The sequence below is a fragment of the Notolepis coatsorum genome (genome assembly GCF_963971535.1).
Source record: "Notolepis coatsorum genome assembly, chromosome: 4".
NCBI classification, from domain to species: domain Eukaryota; kingdom Metazoa; phylum Chordata; class Actinopteri; order Aulopiformes; family Paralepididae; genus Notolepis; species Notolepis coatsorum.
Genome location: NC_140168.1, coordinates 55,130,628 through 55,156,807, shown reverse-complemented (window position 1 = coordinate 55,156,807; position 26,180 = coordinate 55,130,628). Strand labels below are relative to the sequence as shown.

At 44.1% G+C, this 26,180-nt stretch overlaps 1 protein-coding gene across 3 annotated transcripts; it reads right to left on the bottom strand.

Moving 5' to 3' along the window:
• Positions 1–1,053: 1,053 nt before the first annotated feature.
• LOC311227406 (uncharacterized protein) lies at positions 1,054–24,166 on the bottom strand. Of its 3 annotated transcripts, none has more exons than XM_084313029.1 (6): positions 23,911–24,166; positions 22,807–23,441; positions 22,379–22,428; positions 21,978–22,108; positions 3,557–3,723; positions 1,054–2,919 (listed from the first exon to the last, which is right to left on the bottom strand). In XM_084313029.1, the coding sequence occupies exons 2-6, from the start codon at positions 23,302–23,304 to the stop codon at positions 2,749–2,751; spliced, it is 1,017 nt and encodes a 338-aa protein (XP_084169155.1). In that variant the 5' UTR covers positions 23,305–23,441; positions 23,911–24,166; the 3' UTR covers positions 1,054–2,748. The 3 variants fall into 3 exon arrangements, with proteins under 3 accessions (XP_084169155.1, XP_084169157.1, XP_084169156.1); XM_084313031.1 differs by having other exon boundaries at positions 22,807–23,314; XM_084313030.1 differs by lacking the exon at positions 23,911–24,166 and adding an exon at positions 23,596–23,827.
• Positions 24,167–26,180: the final 2,014 nt, after the last annotated feature.

The following is a 26,180-nucleotide window of genomic DNA, read 5'->3' as shown; positions in this document are numbered from 1 at the left end:
TATACAAAGGCTTTTGACTGGTATAATAATTCAAGTAGATAGGACAAGGGAAACCGCATACACAAATAGTCAGCCTCAGGTCGCACAGCCTAATCGGAGAAAAGCAAAGAGCGCAGTTGCCGGTTAAGCGCTGCACTACAAGGCAGTAGTAGTGATGTTTGTTCTGGAGTGGTGGTCTATGATGCGTACAGCACGTACCATCCATCTGGCCCTGTCCCCTGTGACGGACAGCGGCTTAGTAACCCGGCAACCCCTCTGGCCCGGGGTCATTCGGTCTCGGACAGAACACTTGAGCCCTTGAGATGTGTCAATGCATAGGTTAGTGATCCTCAAGGTTTTGAATTTTTTTTTTTTTTTTTTTTTGATCCACTTTTTCTCCCATTTTTCCATATTTTCTCCCATCCCAATTTCGTATCATCCAATTCAACCCTCCCCTGTCACGAACGCTGTTTCTTGCCTCCCACAAGCCGGCTGCAATGTGGACTAAGTCATACATAGCACAAGTCCCCTCCGGTACTTGAGGTAACAGCAGTCGCATCTTTTCACCTGCGCAGCTCGATCTCTCAGTGTCGAGGAGTAACGCGTGGGAGGCTCACGCTGCCCCAGACACTTCCTGATTCTACTGCGCAGGCGCACCAACCGACTTGTAGGAGTCGCTTGTTCACAACGTTCGATCCCCACCCTTCAGTTTTCCCTCCCCGTAATACGGCCAATGTGTATTACTGCGGACGACCAGCCAAACTGAAAAACAATGTGGAGAGCTGGATTCGAACACGCGAATCCTAGCGTCTCCACACTGGTAGCGAGTGCCTTGTCCACTACACCACCTAGCCGCCTAAGGTTTTGAATTTATTAAGACTCGATGTGTACTACAGTGGGTCTCAACATGGGGTCCGGGGATCCCCCGTGGGCCTTCGGGCGGGTGTTCCAGGGGGTCCTCCGAAAAACGGGATATCATTGAATTTCACGATTTCATTCAATCATAGCCTAGTTAGCCTAATGAATATATAATGAATGAATATGGTTAGTTCAACACATTACAGTATAGACACCTTGGAATTTATCATATCTAACAACAAAAATCTCAGACGACAAAATGTTACATAATGCAGGACCTTGGCCTAATGTGTATCAATCTGAGGTCCTTGGCTGTAAAAAGGTTGAGGACCACTCTTATACAACATCGATCCACATACTGAGACCTCGTTAAAACAACCATAGTATTTTTTATTTTCTCGTAGTCAGAATTATTTTAATTAACAGCTTTTTTTTAAACCTGGGAATGACCAGTAAATTATGAAACACCTCTGCATCATTATATTAACCTTTGTTTTCATTGACGCGACGCCACATTATATGAGTGTGGTTCTAAATGTTTTTACAGGAGCATATTACCGAAGGCAGTGTTACTCAATAGTCAATACACATTAGAAACACCATCAAAGAAACCAAACTATTTCCTTGACGTCTTTCCACAAAGACATTACGCCTGCCCTGTACACAGTGGCTTTTTGTTATGTCAAAAATGTCACAAGACATTTGAGGATGAGGTACCCCCCCCCCCCCCCCTCTCTCTGAATATTGAAAAGACTGAGGCTAGGGCGGCCGGGTAGCATAGCGGACTAAGCGTCTGTCTACCACCACAGAGACAGTGGGATCGAATCCAGCTGTGGTGCTTCCGGGTTGGCCGACCATCCATACTAACACAATTGGCAGTGTTAGCGGGTGGGAAACCCGGCGTGGGTGGGTCCTGGTCGTTGTAAACAGCGACTCCTACAATTCGGTCGGGGCGCCTGCACAGCGAGGGAAGGATCTGAGGGAGGCCGCACTGCCAGGTGAAAAGAAGCGGTGGGCTGGCTACACATGTGTCGGAGGAAGCATGTCTCCGCCCTCCCAGACCGACGGTAGGGGGTAGAGTGCGCAACGACCAGGAAGGGGATTGGGAATTGGCATAACGACTAACATTGGGATGGGAGAAAGGGGGGGGGAAGATAAAAATAAAAAAGACTGAGGCTGAAAATGCTACTTCTGTGTCGCCACCCACCCCAGACACTTCTCACGAGTGTCATCGGTGAACTCACTTCAGGGTTTCCTCACGTTTGCCATATGAGTAACTCACAAAGTACTTTGACCTTTTCGCTAGTGTGCTGCTCATTCTTGCCTGACCAGTTTGTCCCCTTTCTGTCAGCGAAGGAAACTGTGAACGTGCTCACTGGACCATTGGGATATCGCTGCCTACAGGGAGGCCACAAAAAAAAGAGGATGTTTAATGATTAAAAGGGGATCTGCAGTGTTTCATGCGTCATGCAAACGAGTGTGTGTGGAGGGAGGGGCTGCCTCCTGTGGCTTACGATATTCCCTCGGCAAACTTAAGTCATTTCTGTGCTGCAGCTCAACTAGAAGCCACACCTCTCCATTCACTCACTTTCCCCCCTCCCTCTTTAAAAATGGCATCTCCGTACACAATTTAGTTGCACCAAATACAATATTATTAACACCATCCCCTCTTTATCTTTTACATTCTCACTCTGTTCTTAGCATACACACTCAAAAAAGAAAGAACTACGCCCTGATAAATGTCTCACTGATGTCCATGAATGTCTATAACGCCATCTTCAAGTTCCAACCCCGCCCTCTTTTCTTGATCCCCCCAATCGCGACCGTCGCTTTCCTCGGACAAGCTGCGGTTATGCGTTGGAGGATTGAGAAAAGAGGGCGAGCCATGAGATAGGTCAATCGTGTGGCTTTCTAGTCTGCCTCTCGGAGCAAGGAGAGGTAGATGTTGGACTGCAGGAAGCGCGGGTAGCAGTCCGTGTCCAGCAGGGAATAGATGCGCTTCTGTGCATGAGACAGGGAGGTGTGAGACGGAGCCTGGAGCAGCTGCATGGTCAGGTCTCTGGTCTTACTGTCCAGGTTCACCTAGAGAGGACAACCCGCACAGAAGAAGGACACGGGTCAACAAAATCTCTGAAGACAAAAAATAAATAAAAAATTGCATCGAGATAAGACAAAGTATTTTCTTTTATCCACTTTTTCCTCCCCATTTTCAATTTTTCTCCCATCCCAATTTCGTGTTTCCAATTCTTCCCTCCCCTGTCTTGAACGTTGCTAGACTATGCCTCCCACTGGTCGGCTGTAGTGAGGATAGAAGCCTTGCATCACGTGTCCCCTCCGGTACACGAGGAGGCAACCTGTCGCATCTTTTCACCGCAGCAGCTCGAACTCTGTGGCGAGGAGTAACGCGTGGGAGGCTCACGCTGCCCCCGATACTTCCTGTTTCCGCCGCACCGGCATCACCCAACCGACCTGTAGGAGTCGCTGTCCACAACGTCCAATCCCCACCCACCGGCTTTCCCACCCTCTAACACTGCCAATTGTGTTAGTATGACGGCCGGCCAAGCCGGTAGCAACGCCGAGAGCTGGGCTCGATACCAGCATCTCCTGCGTTAGTGGCGAGCGCCTTGCCCACTGCACCACTCAGCCGCCCTACAAAGTAGTGTGTATTGAAAACATTTATGGATGGAGACATAGAGAGAGAGAGAAAGGGGGAATGTACCTCCCGGGAAGCACCAGTCTGGATGTAGGTGGTGCAGATCTCCATGGCCCTCCGCTGCAGGCTGAAGTTGTTGGACGAGTGCTCATACTGCTCACAGGCCAGATAGAACTGGAGATTCTCCTCACTGAACTCAGAGCGCAGGAATGCTCCAAACACAGACACACCCGCTGGCGGGAGGAGGAGGGGGTAGAGAGAGGATTAGCAGGGTGTACCTTCAGTGTCCAACGTGGGAGGAGGACACACAGATGGCACATTCACCCAACTACCCCTAGGGCCTTGTAGGTACACACAAACACGCATACAGATAAGTGCTGCTAAGGCTATACGGTTATGTGGTATTCTAACATTTTCAGCAGCTGTTGAGTCACCCCACCTTCCCCTCCAATTCTGTTGAGTCACCCCACCTTCCCCTCCAATTCTCGCTCGTCACTTCTTGTTTTCTCTGCGGGTAGTTATTAGGACATTTGTTTTCTCTCTGTGGGTAGTTAGAACATTTCATTTCTCCCTGTGGCTACTTCATTAGACATTCGTTTTCTCTCTGTGGGTAGTTTATTAGGACATTTGTTTTCTCCCTCTGGGTAGTTCATTATAACATTCGTTTTCTCTCTCTGTGGGAAGTTCATTTGGACATTTGTTTTGTCTCTGGGTGGTTTATTAGGACATTTGTTTTCTCTCTGTGAGTAGTTTATTCGTTTTCTCTCTGGGTGGTTTATTAGGACATTTGTTTTCTCTCTGTGAGTAGTTCATTAGTTCTCTCTGGGTGGTTTATTAGGACATTTGTTTTCTCTGCGAGTAGTTCATTAGTTTTCTCTCTGTGGGTGGTTTATTAGGACATTTGTTTTCTCTGGGTAGTTCATTGGGACATTTGTTTTCTCTCTGGGTAGTTCATTAGGACATTTGTTTTCTCTGTGGGTAGTTCATTAGGACATTCGTTTTCTCTCCGTGGGTAGCTCAAGGACATTTATTTGCATGAAATTGAGGGGAAGCGAAGGAAGGGGCCCAAGATGGCTGACACCACAGTGACGACATGGTCCATTTTACAAAAGGTGACTGGATTGCAAATGAGCACTTCACTGAGAGGGGAGCAGAGTTGTAAATGCAAAGGCAAACACTGCACAACACATAGTAAATGATGTCAGCAAATTGCACGCCGGGTCACTGCAACAATGCAATCACTGGAGCTTAAATGCACCAAACGGCAGCCAGGCTTTTACTTTTAGCTTGTTGTTAAAGAGACGAGTATAATTTTGGTAAAGAGGCATTTCTGTCAATTGACCCATCTGTTTCTTACTCACCAAAGTATGAATTGACAGAAAAAAAGAGAAAAAAGGGGCATGCCAACATTATGGGAAATGTGCTTAACGTCTTCTCCAGAGTCACACAAGAAGATGCATACAAATTTCTAGAAAGTAGCTTTCTACTGAACACAGAGGAAACTGCCAGAACCTAAAAAGGACAATAACACTACCTTATGCATACTGCACCTTATGTGAATACTGTATATTTCAGTGAGTTAGTTAATTATATTGACTTGTTATATTGTTTAAACTGCTTGTTTTTACTACCTGTACCTGTACCTCCCCCTCCCCCATGCTGCTATGATGCCTGAATTTCCCCAAGGGGATCAATAAAGGAATATCTTATCTTATAAACAGTATTGTATTATCAATAAAGCTTGACTGGTACCTCCTTCGGTTACTACACAAGATCAGTATGACACTGCTGTTGGAACAATAGGAGTAGGGATGGGTACCGAATCAGGTACTTTTAACACCGAGTGCCAACAACGAGATTTCTCGTTAGTTCATGCCAACCGTTCAGTGCCAGAGAGACGAGAGATCTCGTTTTTGATCGTTTTCTTTTTTTTTATTAGCGATTTCCATTCATATTTCATCAATCTAGCCTCACGTTACCACTGGAACTCTGAGCTCCATTGGGAAAATACCGCCCCCCATCATCTCTCCGGATGGTACTGCACCCCTTTGGATTGGATTGAATGAAACGGATGGAGAAAAAAATGTCCTGCTTCCACATTTTACTTGTCAGACAAGTAACCCGAGACGATCGAAGTCATTGCCGAGCCGCAGAACAATCGAAGTCATTGCCGAGCCGCAGAACAGCGGAGAATGTGTGTTTCCAGTACCCAGCGTTGGATCAATAAATGCGATCGATATTTGGAATGGCGATCAGGAATTGGAATAATCTTTTTGGAGAACATCTGATCTGCGGTAAGGAATCTATTTTACCAGTCTCGGGATAATCTGAGCTTTTTTCACAGATATATCAACGTGGGCCCTATGTGTGTGTGTGCGTGCTGATCAGGAAATGGATAATCGATTTTTCATCCAGCTTCTATAGCGTGCATAAGTACACATATACTATCGATAATCTAGCGTTTATTTGAAAACTATTCATAAATAGGACGAAAAATTACAATGTTTTTTGTGTATTCCAGTATATTCCAGTAAAGGGCGATTATCACAGAATCTTCTGAAATTTTCTGGAACTTTCATAAAACTAGCGTTTTTCAAAATGGTATAAAACTGAAATTAACCGATTAAAAACAATCCGTTTCGACAATGTTGACTGCAAACAAGTCATTGATAAGCGACGGCCATATTATACACATAGCCATAATTTAAGATATAGTTTATGCATTCGCAAATATGAGAGCTCCATCATTGAAGTGGGTGGTGGCACGCAACGGGGTTCCGGGGCACCGCATGGCTGGCACTGAAAGTGTTAAGGGTACCGACCGAATCACGTCGGTACTACCGAGTACCGATTCACGTGAGATCCGCTGGTGCCACATTTTGGTACTGTAAAAAATGTAAAATAAAACAAAACCTATGAAGTTCACGTCAATGTTCACACGCACAATACACGCTTACCTAGGATTTGACTTGATTCAACAAGAAAGCAGTCGGGGCAATGGCAAGCCGAAAATGGTCGCAAGTGTTGTTACACTTTACAAAGCTAGATGCAGACAACGCTCGCTGCAATATTATATATATATTAACAAATTGTTCAAAATAAATAATGATAATAAATTATTTGAAGTTGGACTTTTTTTACAACTGAGGTAGGTACCGGTAGATTACATTTTTAGAGACTAAAGTACCGAAAAAAGGTACCATTGGGTACCGGTATCGATTCACAGGTACCGGTTCAAATGTGAAGGTACCCAACCCTAAATAGGAGTACTCATAGCATCTATTACAGCAATTAAAGGAATGTAGATGTGTGGATTTTCCAGATGATGCAACAATCCTTTTTCCGTAGACACCTGTGTGACTTCAGCTTAATGACCTTTTAACAACAGAGGTTGCCAGAAAATTTTCCGTCCAAGAGCAGGTACAAAACAGGTCGAGCTTTCAGACATGCCCATCATCAGATAATCATCATCATGGCCACTAGCATGGATGGTGTGGTTCTGGGACACCGGAACTATACTGTTGAGCCTTCCCGAGGTGTTGTGGGCCTAACTTGATGAAACACCGGTGAAGGGAGGCGTCAACTTGATAACCCTGCCGTCATCAGGGGACGCCTGCTCTGTCAAAGTTTTTAAATCCTTACTTAAGACCCATCTTTTCTCTGTCTCCTTCAACCTACCCTGATCTCACCTGGTCGGGGACTGACCCTCAGCTTAATCCGTTTAGTTTAGTTAGGATCACTGCCTGGTATGGAAACAGCACGGCACAGGACAAGAAGGCCCTACAGAGAGTGGTGCGCTCAGCCGAGCGTACCACGGGTATTGCACTACCACCCCTGCAGGTTCTATACAACAAGAGGTGCAAATCCAGAGCCTGCAGAATAATGAAAGACCCTCACCACCCCAACAACAGCCTGTTCATGCTGCTGAGGTCAGGCAGACGCCTGCGAACACCAGCTACTAGGACAGAGAGACTTCGGCTCAGCTTCTTCCCCCAGGCCATCAGAGCCTTGAACACTGAACTCTCCACACACAAGCACACATGAGCACACACACGACACACACACTGTACACTCTCACACACTAGCAGCCACTTTAACATGAGCAAACACACACTCATGCTGCACACGCTCACACTTATGGCCACTAAGGAAAGGTCACTTTAAGAATAGTAATAGTATAACTTGACTTGAGATTGTATAATATAGCATGTACAGAAAGACCCAGTGCCTCATCCGTAGCTAACAGTGTATTGCACTACCACAGGACCTAGCATGTCCTACCATGCTCTGTAAATAACTTATGTACATATACCGATATGCCCTACTCTGTTTACTTGTTTTATTGCACAATGTCGTTCTATTGGATTCTATTATATGTTATTACTACTGTATTATGCACATCGTTGCGGGCAAGACCACCCGCATTTCATTGTATACTCGTATGCCGTGACAAATAAAACTCTTGACTTGACTTGACTCTTATCTACTCCCATGTCTGATTTTCTGCAGACATGAGAAATTTTTTAACCCCCGTCTCTGTCTCGGAGTGAATTTATCGATATAGACATTCCAGTGACCTTCTACCTCATACTGGACATGAGCACCACCGGTCCCATGGATTGATTGAAAACTTTAAGTAACAGATTGCAGAATGGGTACAGTACAACTCAATACACACAAGTGTTAAGGGGATGCAGACCAGAGAAAGACTTTCGTCTCGTTTACATCAGGGTCCCCCATTTTCAATTCATCATGACATACACAACATACACACAACATACAGATATAAAAATCTAATCTAATCATCTAATCTAACCATGACATTTATGACATACAGATATACAGTACGGTTACATTTGTGACATACAAGATATGCAAATATACAGTACTGTTAAACAGAGATCCTAACAGTAAATATCTACATACGAGGGGGAGGGAAATGTACATTAGGAGGGGGTGGGAGGTGTGTTCGGACATTTACGGGGGCCAGTTTCAAAGAACAGCTTCATACCGCCTTCCGTCTGGCCTGCAGCGTTGAACCTTACCTGCTCTGCCTTGACCTATTCTGAGATACATATGGCTTGTATCTCATCCTGTTTACCTACGCTTGCAGTAGTTCTTAGTTCTATCCATTACTTAATTTCACAATTCTCTTATATACCAATATAATGTACATCTCAATGTGAAGCTAGATTGCACACTAGATGGCACACTAGATGGAACATTCGATGGCACAATCGATGGAACATTAGATGATTCTGTATGAAAAGTGCTATACAAATAAAGTTATTATGATAATAATAAAAATAACAACTTTATTAATATAGCACCTTTCATACATGGATTGCAGCTCAAAGTGCTTCACAGCAAATAGCATAAAATGAACACAGGCATAAAATGAGCATACAGTTGACAGAATAAAAGCAATGCATAAAGTGCAGACATATGAATAGGCATAAAATAAGTACAGGCAGTAGGTTTGTCCACAAATGTTATTGCTACCATCCAGGGTGCTTGAGCTGACTTTGTATTCCTATAAATGGACTGCCCTTGAGAAGTAGTGCGAGGTTAAAGGGGTGACCCCTTTTCGGTCTGCAGTTGTAAACATTTTCACTTTCCTGCAGGAACTGTTCAAACTGGGTAGGTCCTTTTTAACTGAAAGTGTTTCTGGCCGCCATTTCAGCATGCCATGTGGGTTTTGATGGCGTTTCACCTTTTATGAAAGGGGTCTGGTGTCGCAGGCACTGGGTTTTGATAGTGTTTCACCTTTTATGAAAGGGGTCTGGTGTCGCAGGCCAGTGTTGGATGCTTTATGTGGGGTGCCTTTTGAGCCCTTACAGTAGGTGCATGTGAATTTCCTTTCTTACAAGACAGCACTTGGGCGGCTTCGTGGCGTAGTGGGCAAGGCGCTCGCCACGAAATGCTGGAGACGCTGGGCTCGTCAGTTCGAGCCCAGCGCTCCACATTCGCTTTTAGTTTAGCTGGTCGTCCGTACTAATACACATTGGCCGTATTAGGGGGTGGGAAACTGATGGGTGGGGATCGGGCGTTGTGGACAGCGACTCCTACAGGTCGGTTGGTGCGCCTGCGCAGTAGAATCAGGAAGTGTCGGGGGCAGCGTGAGCCTCCCACGCGTTACTCCTCGCCACTGAGAGATCGAGCTGCGCAGGTGAAAAGATGCGACTGCTGTTACCTCAAGTACCGGAGGGGACTTGTGCTATGTATGACTTAGTCCACATTGAAGCCGGCTTGTGGGAGGCAAGAAACAGCGTCCGTGACAGGGGAGGGTTGAATTGGATGATACGAAATTGGGATGGGAGAGAAAATATAGAAAATGGGAGAAAAAGTGGATAAAAAAAAAATACAGCACTTTTGCTGGCCTTGGCTTCCGTGAAGTGAGTGAGTGAGCTCCATGCTTTGTCGGTCTCTCCTTTCTGTATGCAGTTTTCGCATGGTTATGGTATGGTGCCGGTTTTGTGGCCTAACCCATCCTTTGTGTCTAAGCTTGCCATGTCCTATAGCCTTGCTCCATTAAAGGTTCAGGCCTTCTCTCCTCCTCCACCTTTCACCTCTGTTGAGCACAAGAGGTTGAATACCTTGTGTCCCGTTAGGGCATATTGCGTACCTATGTGGATAGTACACGGCAGACACGCAAGTGTGAGCAGCTCTTTGTGTATTTTGCTACTACGGCCTGAGGGCGGGCTCTTTCCAAACAGCACCTTTTCCCATTGGATTGCGGAGGTGATTTCCCAGTAAGGATGTTGCCTAAGGCGGCGGTTACACCTTTCGTTTCATTTTCGTTTCATTGTCATAGGCGTTTCGCCACGACGTCGCAGCCTCGAGTCACACTTTCGTTTTGGTCACCTGAGCACACTGATGTAGTACACTGCCAAAGCAGTAGGTGGCAAACATGAAGGCAATTTCAACCAATCATAACTTGAATGTGCCAATACACTTCCTGGAAGCTCCAGCAAAGAAAATGTCAACAAGGCAGGCGCCTATGCCGCGCCACCATCTTGCCTATTTACTCAATGCAGCCATTATTTTTCAGCAAAGCCTAATAAAAGTGCAATAAACAAAACGGATACATTCACTGTGTGTTCTGCCTGTCATTTGTTGATGAAACAAAACTAACATCAACACAAGTGACCACCAAGAGCGGATAGTTTAGTCTAAAAAAAGATCGGTAGCATTGTTAGCTGCATGCTAACGTCAATGGAGTATGCCATTATAACAGTATAGCATTGTGGCTAGAAGCTAACGTTAGCTCACGCTAGTTAGCCAGCACCAAACTGATGATATCGGGAGCTATCAGTAGTTAGATAACATTAGAGACAACGCTGTGTGTATTAAACAAAAGGTGAATAGATGACTGGGCCATTTTGTTTAATGCTTGTTAAGTTGAAAGAGGAGCTCTGAGCTAACAGGGTCTGAATCCTGATAGCTATTGTTAGCCAGCTGCTCATGCAATCGGTAATGCTAGCAGAATGAATGGATGTAAACTTTATTTAACATATTGCATAATGGGTACAATACAATACGGCTCAATACAAACAATTGTTAAGGGAATGCAGACTGTTGTAGCTTGGACTGGCGTCCTTATAACAATAACTTGACAACACATGGTAGCTGCAGCTATTTGGGACACAGGGACACGGAGCTGGGAGCTATGTCCCAAACACACACACAAACTCTGTTGTCACCGGAGGGCACGCGATGGTATCTACTGCGCATGGGCATTTTCGCAACAACGGCTCCGTGCAGACTACACGGCTGTTGTCGGCGCGTTTTTTAGGGGTTCTCCAAAACGCAAACACAATTTAGCGTTTCAGCCGTATCCACAAAAAAACGCCAAAAAAAGCATTTCTGTGTAATAGGGACATCAAACGTATTCAAAAACGTATAAAAACGAGCCACAAAAACACTAGTCTAACCATGGCCTAAGAGTCTGTTCACATTCCACCAGAGGTGTGCCTATTTCCTGGGACGTATTCTAGGGAATCTCGGTGAGAGATATATGTGCTGCTGCCAGTTGGGCATCCTCTCATACCTTTGTTAGGGCTTTACAGGATGGATGTCACTGCTCCAAGTGTGGCCCACGCAGTGTTGAGTGTAGCCTCTACGGATGGGCAGTCTTAGTGGAACCCCCTTACCTGGTCTGAATAGTACAACTATTTGGGGTAAATGGTTGTTGTTCAGGTTCTCTACCATCTACAGGTTCTCTCATATCAGAGAAAAAAAGTAGAGAACATCCACAGTTGCTTCTCCCAACCTTCACCCATTCCAAATGCCGAATGAAGAACCTCATCTTTCTCTCCCATTACAGGCACCGACACTGGTAACGTCGAACCGTCCCACTCCTCCAGACCATAACACCCTCCCATTCCTACCTGCAACCATCAACTCCTCCCTCAACTCTGGGGTGGTTTCCACCTCCCTAAAAGAAGCTAGAGTCACACCGCTCATAAAAAACAACAACTCTGAACCCCACCGTCATAGACAACTATCGCCCCATTTCTCTTCTCTCCTTCCTCTCTAAATCACTTAACGTGCTGTATCCAACCAATTCACTGATTATCCATTAAAGAATGACCTCCTAGACCCTAATCAGTAAGGCTTCAGGACTGGTCACTCCACAGAGACGGCCCTCATAGCAGTCACAGAGGCTCTTCACTTAGCAAGAGCAAAAGGCCTCTCCTCTGTCCTGATTCTCCTGGACCTGTCAGCAGCCTTCGACACAGTCAACCATCAGATCCTCCTTGCATCCCTTGCAGGAAGGAGAGTTATAGGCTCTTCACTGGCATGACTGTCATCCTAACTCAACAACCGCTCCTACCAAGTATCATGGAGAGGGACCCTGTCGGCCCCCTACAGATGAGTGTCCCCCAGGGCTTGGACCCCTCTTCTTCTCCCTCTACACCAAATCTCTGGGTAACATTATCACGTCTCATGCCTTCTTGTATCACTGCTATGCCGATGACACAACTCTTCCTCTCCTCCCTCAGATATCCAAGTCTCTGAGCGGATCTCGGCCTGCCTGTCCGACATCTCCGCCTGGATGACGAGCAACCACCTCAAACTGAACCTAAGCAAAACAGAGTTACTTCACCTGCCGGCTTACTTCACTTGTTACTACAAATCTTTCCCGTTGACCGACCTTTCCATCACAGTGGAGAATGTAGCCACAGCTTCGTCCCTGACCGCCAAGAATCTAGGCGTAGTCCTCGACCTTCTTGAACTTCTCTGCTCACACCGCCGCAACAACCAGAACATGCAGATTCCTCCTGAGCAACGTCAGATGGCTCCGCCCCTTCCTGACAAAAGAAGCCACTCACCTTTTCTTGGCAAATAAAGAGTCATGTCTCGCCTCGACTACTGCAATGCACTGCTAGCTGGAGCTTCTATCCCCAAGCCATCAGGAAGCTCAATGACAATAACACTATGTAGGCGAGTCAATCTATGAAAAAAAAGCACTTAACCCAAAATAAATTGATACAAAAGGTTTTTCGATGGATTCCGATAGTATTGGGCGTGCTAAATAACATACTAAAAGTCGACCAAAATCGACCCCCCCCCCCCCCCCCCCCCCCGAAAGCCGCCATTTCCAAGATGGCGTCCCAGATGGCGGTGGAGATATTAAAATGGCTATATCTCAAATTGAGAATATGGTGCAAAGGATTTCTCAACTGATTCTGGTACCTCTGGGCATGTTCACTAACATACTAAAAATCTAGGAAAATACACCTTCCAGAAAGGCTTAATTTTCAAGATGGCGTCCAAAATGGCGGCAGACCAAGCTTAAAATGGCTATATATCTCAATAGAAAAAAATATATAACTATGATTTTTCACTTGATTCTGGTACCTCTAGACATGCTTGTGAACATACTAAAAATCTAGGAAAATACACCTTCCGGAAAGGCATCATTTTCAAGATGGCGTCCAAACTGGCGCCCAGGAGCTTAAAATGACTATACAAATACAAATAGCTTACTAAAAAAGGTGTTTGCACTCTCCAGCTCTCAAGCTAGCATAGTTGAAGCCTTCTTTTTGACCATTATAGTTGTTATAGTTAGAGGTGTTTGCACTCTCCAGCTCCCAAACTACCATCTAGCTACATGATAGCTGCCTTGACACCAGAACAGAAGACAGACCAAAGGATTCCGAGGTTCAGAATTAATGAACTGAATCTTGTGCAGAGGTCAAAAGTTGTGATAATAGATTATCACTTTGCCAAACACTTTTGCAGAGACACCACATTTAAAGAACTTCCAAGACTCGCAGAATGTAACAAGATGGTTGATCTGCTTTGGGAGTTATCGTTCAATTTCAAACAGCCTGCACCTGGTTGGCAGGGGATGATGCACATTATTCATAAGGGAGATGAACATCCAGGGCAGTCTTCAGTGAGATACTTACCAATGATAGACATGTACTCCGGAGACAAAACATGCATTCTGTCAACACTGGAGTTCATTTGTGGTCTGGCATCCAAACACCACCTTGCCCCAGTAGTTACATTTGACCAACCCCTATATTGGAAAGCAGCAGAGATAATCCTAGATTCACCACAGTGCAGTCACCTCAAGTCCTTTGTCCTGCTCCTAGGAGGATTTCACACATTTATGAATTTGCTAGGAGCAATTGGTACACTGATGGACGGTACAGGACTTAAGGACATTCTAGGGGTAGTCTATGGGGAGAACTCAGTAGCCCATATGATGACAGGCAAATCAGTTCAGAGAGCATTCCGTGGCCATCTTCTGGTTGACAAATGTCTTAACCGCATGATAATATCAGAAATGGTAGATGATAGACATGAATTTGCAGCAATGGTTGAACAGTCTGAACTCTGAAGCAATGTATACCTCATTATTACATGGCGTTTTCACATTCGCCGAAATGCTTGCTTGTGATTGGTCAATAGCGCGCGTCAGAGGTCAGTTATCAGACAATAATGACCGCTGTGGGACAATAATGACCGCTGTGCGCAGCTGTTCGCAATCAAGCCCACAATAATGACCGCTGGGCGCAGCTGTTCGCAATCAAGCCCACTGACATCAGTGCAAACTGCCGGCTGCCGGGGAAGCTGCTGGGGGGCGGAGCGACGAGCACTCAGCGGAACCAGAACGAGTGTTACTGTTGCGAGTCGATGTAAAATGAATTAGGTATATTGTTAGTAAGTTAGCCATGTAATAAGCGGGATAATGTATAGCTATACTCGATCATTGTCGCAAAATAATTGACCTTCACTGACGTTTAAAACACCTCGCCGAGGCGGCTCGGTATTTTAAACTCTGCGTCGGTCAATTATTTTGCGACAATGACCTCGTAGCTATACATTATCCCTTACATAGTTAAGGGTGAAATGCCATTGGAAACAGTGTTCACATCAGAGACCCTCATTACAATAAATGAAGAGCTGGGAAAAAAGATGGAACTGTGTGCTAGATCCAAAACTAGTCAGTTGTGGCTAAATTACCAACACATGTTAGAAGTTGCTAGGTCACTGATAACAGCAGATCGCACAGTTTCCTGGCTTTTGCACCTACGCGCTGTTTCTGAATGCATGCCGATATTCGCTGCGGCTGGGCATTACAATTACTTGAAATCGGCACACTTTTATGTCCAAGAGATGAGTCAGCTTCACATCAACCACCCAGATGTCTTCAGACAATTTGAAAAGGGTTTTCATGTTATCCGTCGCAGCAGCCAATCATGGGCAGGCCTCAGCTCAGATCTTGTAATCGAAACAACATTGATGAGGTCATTGAAGACTACAGGAGGGATGACACATGGAAGTGGAATGACCGACAATCAGAGATCCCTTTGGACAATGTCAAAGGGCATAACATCAGAGTATAACACCGCAATGCAGGAGTTCTCAAACCAGACATACACAACATCAGAACAGCACAAGGATTCAACAGAGGCAAGGATGAAAAGGGATGCTGCTGACCTGGAGAAGATCACTTCAAAACTTGCTATATGTTCACCTTTCTCTCCAGACTCTTCTTTAAGGAATGTTGTTACAGGTGTTGTCGCTGAGGATGGAGTGAACGTGCATGATTATGACTCTGTTGGACGCAACATCATGCACAAAATGATCGGACAGCCGGCATTCACATTTTCATTTAGTAGAAAGGATAAAGCCATAACCCTTGGACAAAAATCGTCTTATCAAGGTTGCTCCTGATCGAATCATTGATTCTGCACTTCTTTTTCAACGTTTCCTTATTGTCTCCCAAACTGGAGAGCTGTCATTGGAGGAGGTTATGCGTTACGAACTCAGTCCTTTCCCTCCTGCCCTCTTTGAAGCCGGAAACGTCTTCCGCAAAGCTGATAAACCACAACTAGCGCACGCGATCTGTGATCATGCAAGTGATGCAATCCTAGATTCTGTACCAGAAACGGAGCATTATGTTCTTGATGGTGGTTCACTCCTTCACCGAATACAATGGAAGCACGGACAAAGCTATGGTAAAATTGCACAGTCATATGCAGACTTCACCATCCAACATTATGGCTCAGCTACAACCATTGTGTTTGATGGCTATGAGGATGGGCCATCCATTAAAGACAACACACATCAAAGAAGAGGAAACAATATTCATCCCATTGTCAACTTCACTGCTGAGACAGAGTTCTCAGGTAAGAAGGAGGAGTTCCTGTCAAGAGATCTGAATAAACAGAAACTGATCCACATGATAAGTGATGAACTGAAAGAACGGGATTGCACTGTGGTCAATTCACTTGGAAATGCTGATGTAGACATAGTAAGGGCCGCAGTGGGATCATCTCTTCTTCACACCACGACGCTGATTGGAGAAGATACTGATCTCCTCGTCTTACTTCTTTACTATGCAGAGAGATAGCAAGGGCCTTTATTTCAGATCAGACAAGTCGAAAGCTGATGGCAGTTTTTTTTTTTTTTTTTTTTTTTTTTTTATTTTTTTTTTAAACAAACACATAAACAAACATGACAACACACGATAAGATATACAAGCATTAGTTGTCAGTGCACATCCAATGAAATCACATTTTAGTTAATTGTCTTATATAGGATATACCCCTTGTAACTGAGGGGTTACAAAACCCTGACTGTATTAAAGATTGTGATATATTAAACCACTACTAGTTATGTACTTTAATTACTGGCCATACAGTACATGAATATATATGGTGAACACCCACACAAGAATACGGCATTGACACATAAATTATATTGGAGGGTTATTTATTATTATTAAGCAACGTTAGGTTACAGATTGAGAATTAGGCTCGCGCTTGTATGGCGAAGAACATACGTAAAGTCAGTCAAGAGCATAAGTCAATGAGAATAGTAGGAATACTATGATGGGTCTAAGCGGACGCCACCTGTGGTATAGCAATTATATGGGCCACACCGGTACCAACTGGAGACACTGGGTTCCCTCCGGGGTGTAAAGCCGGGAGGGGTAGAGGAATGTTCGGGTACCCAGTCTGAGTCAACGAGGAATAAAGAGGCTCCAGATACAGGAGCCGGTGCTTGTACTCCCTTGATCAGCAGACAAAAGCAATAGTTGTAATCCAATATGCTCGACAGCATTGACGACAGCTAGCCAGCCCCTTCCACGAGGCAGGCCCGAGTGGTGATCCTCACGAGGTTAAATCCCAAACGACAGTGGAATCAACGGTGCTCTTCTCCGGTGGTCACGGTCCCAAAGCAATATAATCCAACCAGAAATGGTTCTGCGGTGTCGATTCTCCTGTGTACATATCCAACGGTTCTCGCCTAGGACTCCTCGGGTGTGGGCACGGATTTAGGCTGCACAGCCTGGATAAGTGCACTAGCTAAAGACACGACGAACCGATGGTAATGCTGGTCACGGAAGAACTGTAGCCGCACGATACACAATAAATGATCGACTATTACTTCACATTAGATTAAGTCGAACTCAATGTTACTGCGTTAAACTCTGACACTAACATTCTATTCGCACGTGGTTCTCAATGCTCTATTTAGATGCAAAGTTGCTCACTTCACTGCACGTTGACTCGTGGTGAAGGCTTTACTAGGTTTTGGTAAGACTACTGCTGTTTACACCTGCGCCGTATTTATACGTAAGGTGAATATCTAGTCCCAACCTCAGTTCTTGTCTCGTATTACTACGCAGACTCCGGGCATGTACTGACATGCCCGGAGTTGCCTTTGAACTTGCCGTTGGGGGCTTGGTCGTTGGCGCCTGGGGCCGCTGTCCAATAGGAGAGCGAATATTACTCTGGTCTGTACGCAGGTAAAGGGATATTCCGTGTATATATATAAATAATATACAAGGTATATCAAACGATACATATATATATTCAGTTTAATCTGGCCCTTCACAACACCCCTAATACCCGTTATCTAAAAACCTACACACATATGCTCCAGCTCGTACCCCCCCCTTCCGGACCCCCCATTGGATAATCCATCCATTTTCCCTCGCTCCTAACCAGACATTACCATTATATGCTAGCTTTTATTTTCTCCACCACTTCTAACCACAATGTCATTTTGGATTCATTGAGACCCAAAATTCTAGCTGTAGACATTTCTTGATAGATCACATCGAGATATGTAATAATCCAGACCTTTCGGCACATTTTTTCCGGTTGGAACCATTGTGATGCTATCAGCTTTTTAGCCACTGTGATACCCGATAAAACCAATCTCTTTAGCTGTGGATGTACTGCACACTCAAACACATCATTCAGCAGTAGTACAGAGGGGTGTACAGGTATATTCCAATTTAAGAGGATTGATAGTTGCTGGGTCACCTCTTTCCAGAATATCTTAACTGGTGGGCAGTCCCAGTACATGTGCATAAATGTCCCCTCGTCCCCATTTGTACATAAGGAGCATTTGGAGTCTTGTATAAGACCCATTTTTTTCAGTCTTATAGGAGTCAAGTATGTCCTGTGAATATAGTTAAGATTGATTTGTTGATGGTCCGGGTTCCTTGATGTGAATCGAATATTTGCCCATATTTGCCCAGGCTTCTTGCCAATCAAAATCACTTTCCAGGTCTGGTATATCCCTCCTCCAGACGGAGTCTAGGTGGAGGGTTTCATATGAGGACGTTAGTAATTGATCATAAAAATCTGAAACAAAACCTCTTGAAGTCTCTCTTTCATAGAAGAATTTGTGGTATCTGTGGTGTACAATTGGTATATTTAATGGAACACCGTGAGCCTTCAAACATGCCAATAGCTGTGCGTAAAAGTAATATGTGGACTTGGCGAGATTACATTTTTTGCGTATTTCATTGAAACTACAAAAACCCTGTTTATTGAAGACGTCTCCTAATGAGTGTATGCCTTGCTTTTCCCATCTAGGGAATCTTATAGGTTGTTTTTCTATCCAGAGTGCATTGTTATTGAATAAGGGAGTATAATTATGCCATTTATGTAGGGTAGAATATTTTTTTTGTGTTTCGCGCCATATCCGGATCGCATGAGTGATTATGGGGCCAAATTTCCGTTCGCATTGCTTAATTGGTAATTCAGTGTATACTATGCCCTTCAGCTTATGTGGAGCTACTATATTTTCTTCTAAATCTCTCCAGGATACTAATGCTTGGGGATCAAACCATGTTGTTAGTGGTCTTAAAGTGTACACCTTAAAGTAGTGGTAGAAATCTGGAAATGCCATACCTCCGTCTGCTTTGTTTCTCTGTGCGGTGGATCTTTTTATACGTGGTGGTTTGTTATTCCAAATAAATTTGTATGTGGAGGAGCTGATTGCAGTTTTAAAGTGTACGCCATAAACCATTTGAAAGAAGTACTCGGACAGGATGTGTGTTCTCAGTTGCTGTTCATCCATGCTGTGACTGGCTGTGACACAACTTCCCGGATCTTCGGAGTTGGCAAAAAGACAGCATTCCAAAAACTTGTAAAAGGGGATCCTGTCCTTCAGGCTTGTGCCAATGCATTCACTGTACCAAACCAGACAACAGATGTGATCGATGACCTTGGGTGCCAAGCAATGGCTGTCTTTTTTGGTGGAAAGTGCACAGATTCGCTTGCAAAAATGATATAACATTTTCAGCAAGAAGGTTGTCTCAGCTTCATCAACGGTAACGCCTGAACGTCTACCACCAACTGAATCTGCTACCAAATTCCACTGTCGTAGAGCATACTACCAGGTCATGGTCTGGATGGGAACAGATGATGGTATAGATGCTCTAGACTGGGGCTGGAACCTGCAGGACAATAGATTTGTCCCACTCATGTCAACAATGAATGCTGCTCCAGACAGTCTCTTGAAGGTCATTCATTGTAACTGTACCACTGCCTGCAAGACACTTCGCTGCTCATGCAGAAAATATGGACTACCTTGTACTACTGTCTGTGGACCATGTCAACTTCATGAATGTGACAATCCACATAACAAGTTTCTCCCAGAGGATCCTGAAGATGATGATGAGTAGGCCTAAAGACCACAATAAGTGGGTCATTTATTTTGTGTTCAACACCAAAGCCAGCTTTCTAGGTTGAATATAATAACCAATTTTAAAATAAAAAAATAAGCTACATTTGATGATGCAAATGATGCATTCCTAGCAGATATATTTAGCTAGATATTTTGCTCGTTATTAATGTATAGAGGTGCCAGAATCAGTTTATAAATCCTTTAGAAATGTTTTCCCATTTGAGATACAGGCATTCTAAGCTCCCAGTCGTCATTTTGGACACCATTTTGAAAATTAAGCCTCTTCAGAAGGTGTATTTCCCTAAAACTTTAGTATGTTCCTAAGTATGTCTAGGGGTACTTGGGGTACCAGAATCAAATGACAAAATCATTTATATAATTTTTATATTGACATATATATAGCCATTTTAAGCTTGGCCAGCCGCAATTTTGGACGCCATCTTGAAAATGAAGCCTTTCTGGAAGGTGTATTTTCCTAGATTTTTAGTATGTTAGTGAGCATGCCCAGAGGTACCAGAATCAGTTGAGAAATCCTTTGCACCATTTTCTTAATTTGAGATATAGCCATCTGGGACGCCATCTTGGAAATGACGGCTTTCGGAGGGGTCGATTTTGGTCAACTTTAGTATGTTATTTAGCACGCCCAATACTACCAGAATCCATTGAAAAACCTTTTGTATAAATTTTTTTGGGGTTAAACCATATATTGACTCGCCTAATGTAACAAACCATCAAATACACTCACAGCACACACATACTCACTTTAAATAAACAACTCACTTTATATTTATATTATTGGTAAAGAGATTTGCACTACAAATCATACCTCATTGCACCTTACCCTAAGTTGTACCTCATCCCATTTCTGCATTGTACTTTATATATTGTATTGTAACTCAGATACTAATTTTTTTCTACTCTGTATTGTATATTGTATATATTGAACACTTTTGTTTTGAACACTTTTGTTTACACTTGTTACGTACTTTTGACTTCCATTTTTTACTTATCTATTTAATTATCTAGCACACTCAGGAGCAGAACAGGAAAAAGCATTTCATATAAAAGTATTCTGTATTTTTGTATGACAACTAATAAAGAAACTTGAACTAGCTGGTCTACCGTTTACCACCACCAAGCCACTTCAACTCATAGCTGTAGACTAAAAACACTTATTCAAATCAATATCTGAAATTAAGGAGAAAAATTTAAATAACCTTCGTACTGTCTTTTACTATCATGCACTTTTCCACTAAATAATCTTCCTTGCCTATATTACTACCTAGTATACTAATATGTACCATAAAGACATGCATGGTAGGCAGGGACTACAGATGAAAACAAGCTCATTAGCTAATTCTGGCACATATGCATTGATGTGGAAACTGAAGAAGGGTAAAACATTTATAAATAACTTAAACTTAACTTAAACTATGCCTTTACTACTATGCACTCAAGGCTGTTTTAACATTGTTACTCAGCTGAAAGAGTTGTACCCTTCCTGCTGATGTGTTGTAAACAGATCTTGTAAATCGCTTTGGATTAATGACAAAATGTAAATGCAATGCAAATGTTCTGAGCTGTCCCGAGGCGCTTTTGTAAGTCCTCAGGCTCATAGTACCTTTGTGTTGCATTGAGTGAACTGACTGAAAGGGAACTTTGGGTCATGTATATACATTCCCCATTATCCTACACACTCCCAGTAACTATGTGACAAAAACGTCAATTCTACTATCGACCAAATATTGGCTGTAAAATTACAATCAGACAGATACCAATTGTGCTTTTTAAAACCATACATCAGCCGATACTGATTATCTGATGATAATATTGGTGCATCCCTGAAGTCAGACCCTGTTCCCCGTCATGAGGTTTATAGTGGACGGAGCGTTTACTATCTGTTCTATTCATAGAAACAGCCACCCACGCAAAACGTACTCACTCAAGCTTTTTACTGCATCACACACAGAAACCAGTGATGTTTGTTAACGTCCATCACAAAAGAAAACGAGACGCGGGAGCGACAGGGACTCACTCTGACTTGCCAGGAGGCTGGTCAGCGACACTGCCCACTTCTCCAGCTCCTTGCAGCTGAACTTGCCCTTACTGTGGCCCACCTGGCTCCACTGGCGCATGAATTTAAGACGAGACCTCCGCTCCTTGCCACTGTGGAGGAGGAGGAGAGGGAGGACCACACAAAGACAGGGAGAGGAGTGATCGAAACAGAGAGAAAGACACAGAGAGAGATAATGAGATGCAATCAAGGTGTCGTTTGGGTGTGGTTTCATCAGTGTTCCTTGCAGAGCTAAACAAAACAGAAAAATTTCAGTTTTCTTTTTTTATAAAGGGGTGGAAAGACTGACTGAAAATAATTGAGATTATTTAATATTTATCTTTTCATCAGCGTAACGCAATAACAATACATTTAATAATCACCTGTCTGTCTGCTCTGGGTTGAACAGGTTAGAGTGTGACGAATGAGGACTCTGAAATACAAACAAAAAAAAGCTTCACTGAAAAGCTTCCACTCCAAATACCAGAATACCGTTATACTGTATAGGCCTATTCTTGGGTGTGACATTTTTAGAAATGTACATTTTGCACAATATTTTCACATGATTTATTCCTTTCAGGGGTCGGCTTAAGGCTGTAGCAATTTGCAAACAATGAATTATGCCATTTGGCAGACACCTTTATCAGAAGTGTGTTAAGTGTTACAGTACCATGAATGATGTATACATTATTTTGCTTGGGTGGACCCAGTGGGAAGGAATCTAACCCATAATCATGGCAGTGGCTGCGATAGTGCCTTGCTCTACACACCAAGCTATACAGTTACCACACAAAAGTAGCTTTTTTGGTACCTGACCAAATAGACTCTTGAGGTGCAGCTTGGCTGCCGACAGCTTGGCTCTAGTGTGCTGCCCCTGGTGAGACCTGGAGGAGAAGGGGTTGGAGGAGACCGAGTAGGTGGGAGAAGAAGGCAGGTGGTCGTAACTTTCCATGCTGTCTGTGCTGCCTTTGGCCGTGGAGGCCAACTGACTGTCACTGTAGGCCCTGCAGCCTTCGCTGAGGACTCCCAATCGTAGATTGTTCTCCACCTTGTTCAGTTCGGTCAGGTTCTCCACGCTGGTGCTGTGCTTCTTGCTGAGCTCCAATGTGCCGGGGCTCATTTCTGGTTCCCTGATGATGGGTGGGAAGCTCTTGGATTTACAGTCCCGCTCGTTCTCGCCTGGGCAGGGGGTGTAGGTGCCAGATTCCCCATCCACCGTGTCGTAGCCGGCTTCGTTCAATGTCACCCTCGTCCTCCATGGGAGAAAGTCCAAGTCCAGTAGGGACCCCTCTGAGCTGAACCTCCTCATGCTGGCACCTCTGCAAAACAGTGCCACCAAGGATGGATGGAGGAGAGGTAGACGAGCGAGGAAAGGCGTGGGTAGAAAAGGCAAGAGAGAGATGGAAAGAAAGTGAGCCGTCTAGAAGCAGAGTTGTGGGTGAGTAACTGCATATGAAACAGATACAGAGAGAGAGAGAAGGGGGGTTGGGGAGGAGATGAAATTGGATAATTAGCTAAATGGGTCATCTGTTCATTCAAAAAAATAAATGTGCTCAAAACTTCTGGTTCAATTTGCCAGCAATCACAAGTTGTATCCCACCTAGATAATAGTCACAAGACAAAAGTCCAATGTTCCTGCTGTGAATTCAGCACTTGTGAAATCTGTGATCTGTCCTTTGTTCAAGTGACACATGTCAAGCTTTTTTTCCTTTACACCCCGGGATCGAAGTTCTTACGCCGTTCGATGTGAATTTTCATTATACATATCCACGCGTCGCTGCGTGCATGTCATCAATAACAATGTCAATGAGAGAGAAGAATATAGGTTCGCACGAGAGCCCACGGCCACTTTTAATTCAAACGGCACATCCAGATTGGCCAAATAAAATTAAGTCAATTATAAATGTATCATTACCTTGGCGTCCTGCGATTACTCTGCCGTTCGCGTTGTCCTCATTTTAATGCCAACGCGTTCTGTGCGAAATGCAAGGTTTGTGGAGACGAGCAAAGACGATTTCGTGTGCAACCTGTGACGATCCCAGTCAGTGTCTCAAGTTGTTTCTCGACTCAGGCACTGTCTGGCGGTGACAACAACTCGTACCGGAAAATCTGTAATAGGCCTACATGCTACATGGGCTATAGCCTATAAATGTGGGTTAACAGCCTCACGTAATAAAACATTTCTGCCAAGAAAGTTTGCCTAGGTTTCTTAACGCTTGAATGAAACAGATACGCCTTCTTCTGACTGCTGCCACACCTACTACAACTTTGGTCTCAACTTGCCCGTCTTCGCACCGCCGCGTATCTTGATTATTCATTAACAATATTTTAGGTGTGCCCTGGAAAAATATATCCTTTTATTTGTGTTCCCGAGGGCCTTCGTAATTAAGAGGAAGCTTTTCCAGCAGCTGTTTCAAAGGCATGCTGTTTGGAACTAGGCTTCTAACAACAACACTAGCAACTAGTGTACGAGTATGATTCTAATTATAATAGTAATATTATTATTAGTAGTAGTATTAAGACATTAGTGAAATGTCGTGGGGGAACCCTTGAACATAGATTATGTAAAGGTCTCCCGCCGGTATTTCATATTTTGCTTTTAGGATTCTAGAAATGTGGGCCACCTAACAGTTTAATACAATAGGGGATATCTGCAGAGCCGCAAGCCCAACGTTTGGGCGGGGCTTCGGGGCTTGTACTCAGGGACGCGGGAAGGGGGGGTGCGGGGGGTGCTGCAGCACCCCCTCTCAATTATTGCAAAAATATATATATATATATATATATATAATTTTTTATTTTTTATTTTTTGGTAGTATTTATATATTTGTATATACTGTAACTGTAACACTGTATATTATAAGTTTATCCTGCTCAAAGCACGTCACCATTTTAATATTGTGTGTATTGAGCCGTACTGTATTGTAGCCATTCTCCAATCTGTTAAATAAAGTTTTCATTCATTCATTACACTACTGTATGTACACAATCATACGTGTAAAACCGAGTAGATTTTCGAGTGATGACAGACTGTCACAGACTGATTGAATGACAGGTGAAACAACTAATTGTATTCACCTCCTGTCTCCCGCCCTTCCCACGCGCCACGAACCACTGAGCTACTGTGATACAGTGCTTGCGCAGTCAGTCGATTTGAGCTAGTAGTCAGACTTTGCTAGCACAGAATGTCTCACTCGCAGAAAAGAAAAATATCAGATTTATTTTCGAAACGTCCCGCCGGTCCCAGTGACAGTCCCACTAAATCTGATAAACGTCAGAGAGAGACAGAGACGACAGGTTCAGCCTCAGCATCAGGTATTGAAGAGTTAACTGAGTCTGTTCCCCTATACCCCCCCTCGGGCGCCAGGGGCTTCCACTGAGGGGTGATGCAAATAGGGATGGGGTGTTATGGCAGCTCATGATGGAAAGAGTGCGCACTGAGTCTGATCCCGAGTTGAAGAATTGGCTCCAAACGAGAGACAACTGGATGTCCAACAACATCCAAAACGAAATCTTACAGCTGCTTGCCCATGATATTCAGCGACAAATTAGAGGCAAAGCATCCAAAAGCCCAATCTTTGGCTTGAGCGCTGACGGAACCACTGATGTCACTCACTGGAAAAGAACAATTCTCGTGTAATATACAGTTAGCCGATGACAACTTGGAAGCTCAGAACTTCTTTTGGGGTTTTCACAATGCCCGGCCCAGACACAACAGCCGAGACGCTGTTTTTGTGTATAAAATACTTTTACGCCTCGACCTGCCCATGGAGAGGCTGATAGGATACTGTTTTGACGGGGCCAGCAACATGTCTGGGGGGTACAGGCTAGACCAGGGGTTCCCAAACTTTTCAGGCCGCGACCCAAAAAAAAACGGTGTCAGAGAGCCGCGACCCCCACTATTATAGGAGGTAAAAAAATTTATTTTAAATGGAAATGTATGGTTGAAACATGCAAAAGTTCAAACGCTTCTCGGTTACAGTGGGTGACAATATTATCACAAGGAAAGATGAAATTACCTACCTGGGTTCCATCCTAGAGGCTAATCTTTCCTGTGACAAAATGGCATCCAATGTAATAAAAAAAGTCAACCAACGAACGCGATTCTTGTACCGGATCTCCTCTCTGGTAAACAAGAATACCCTGAAGACTCTAGCAGGAGCACTCATTCAAGGGTACTACGACTAT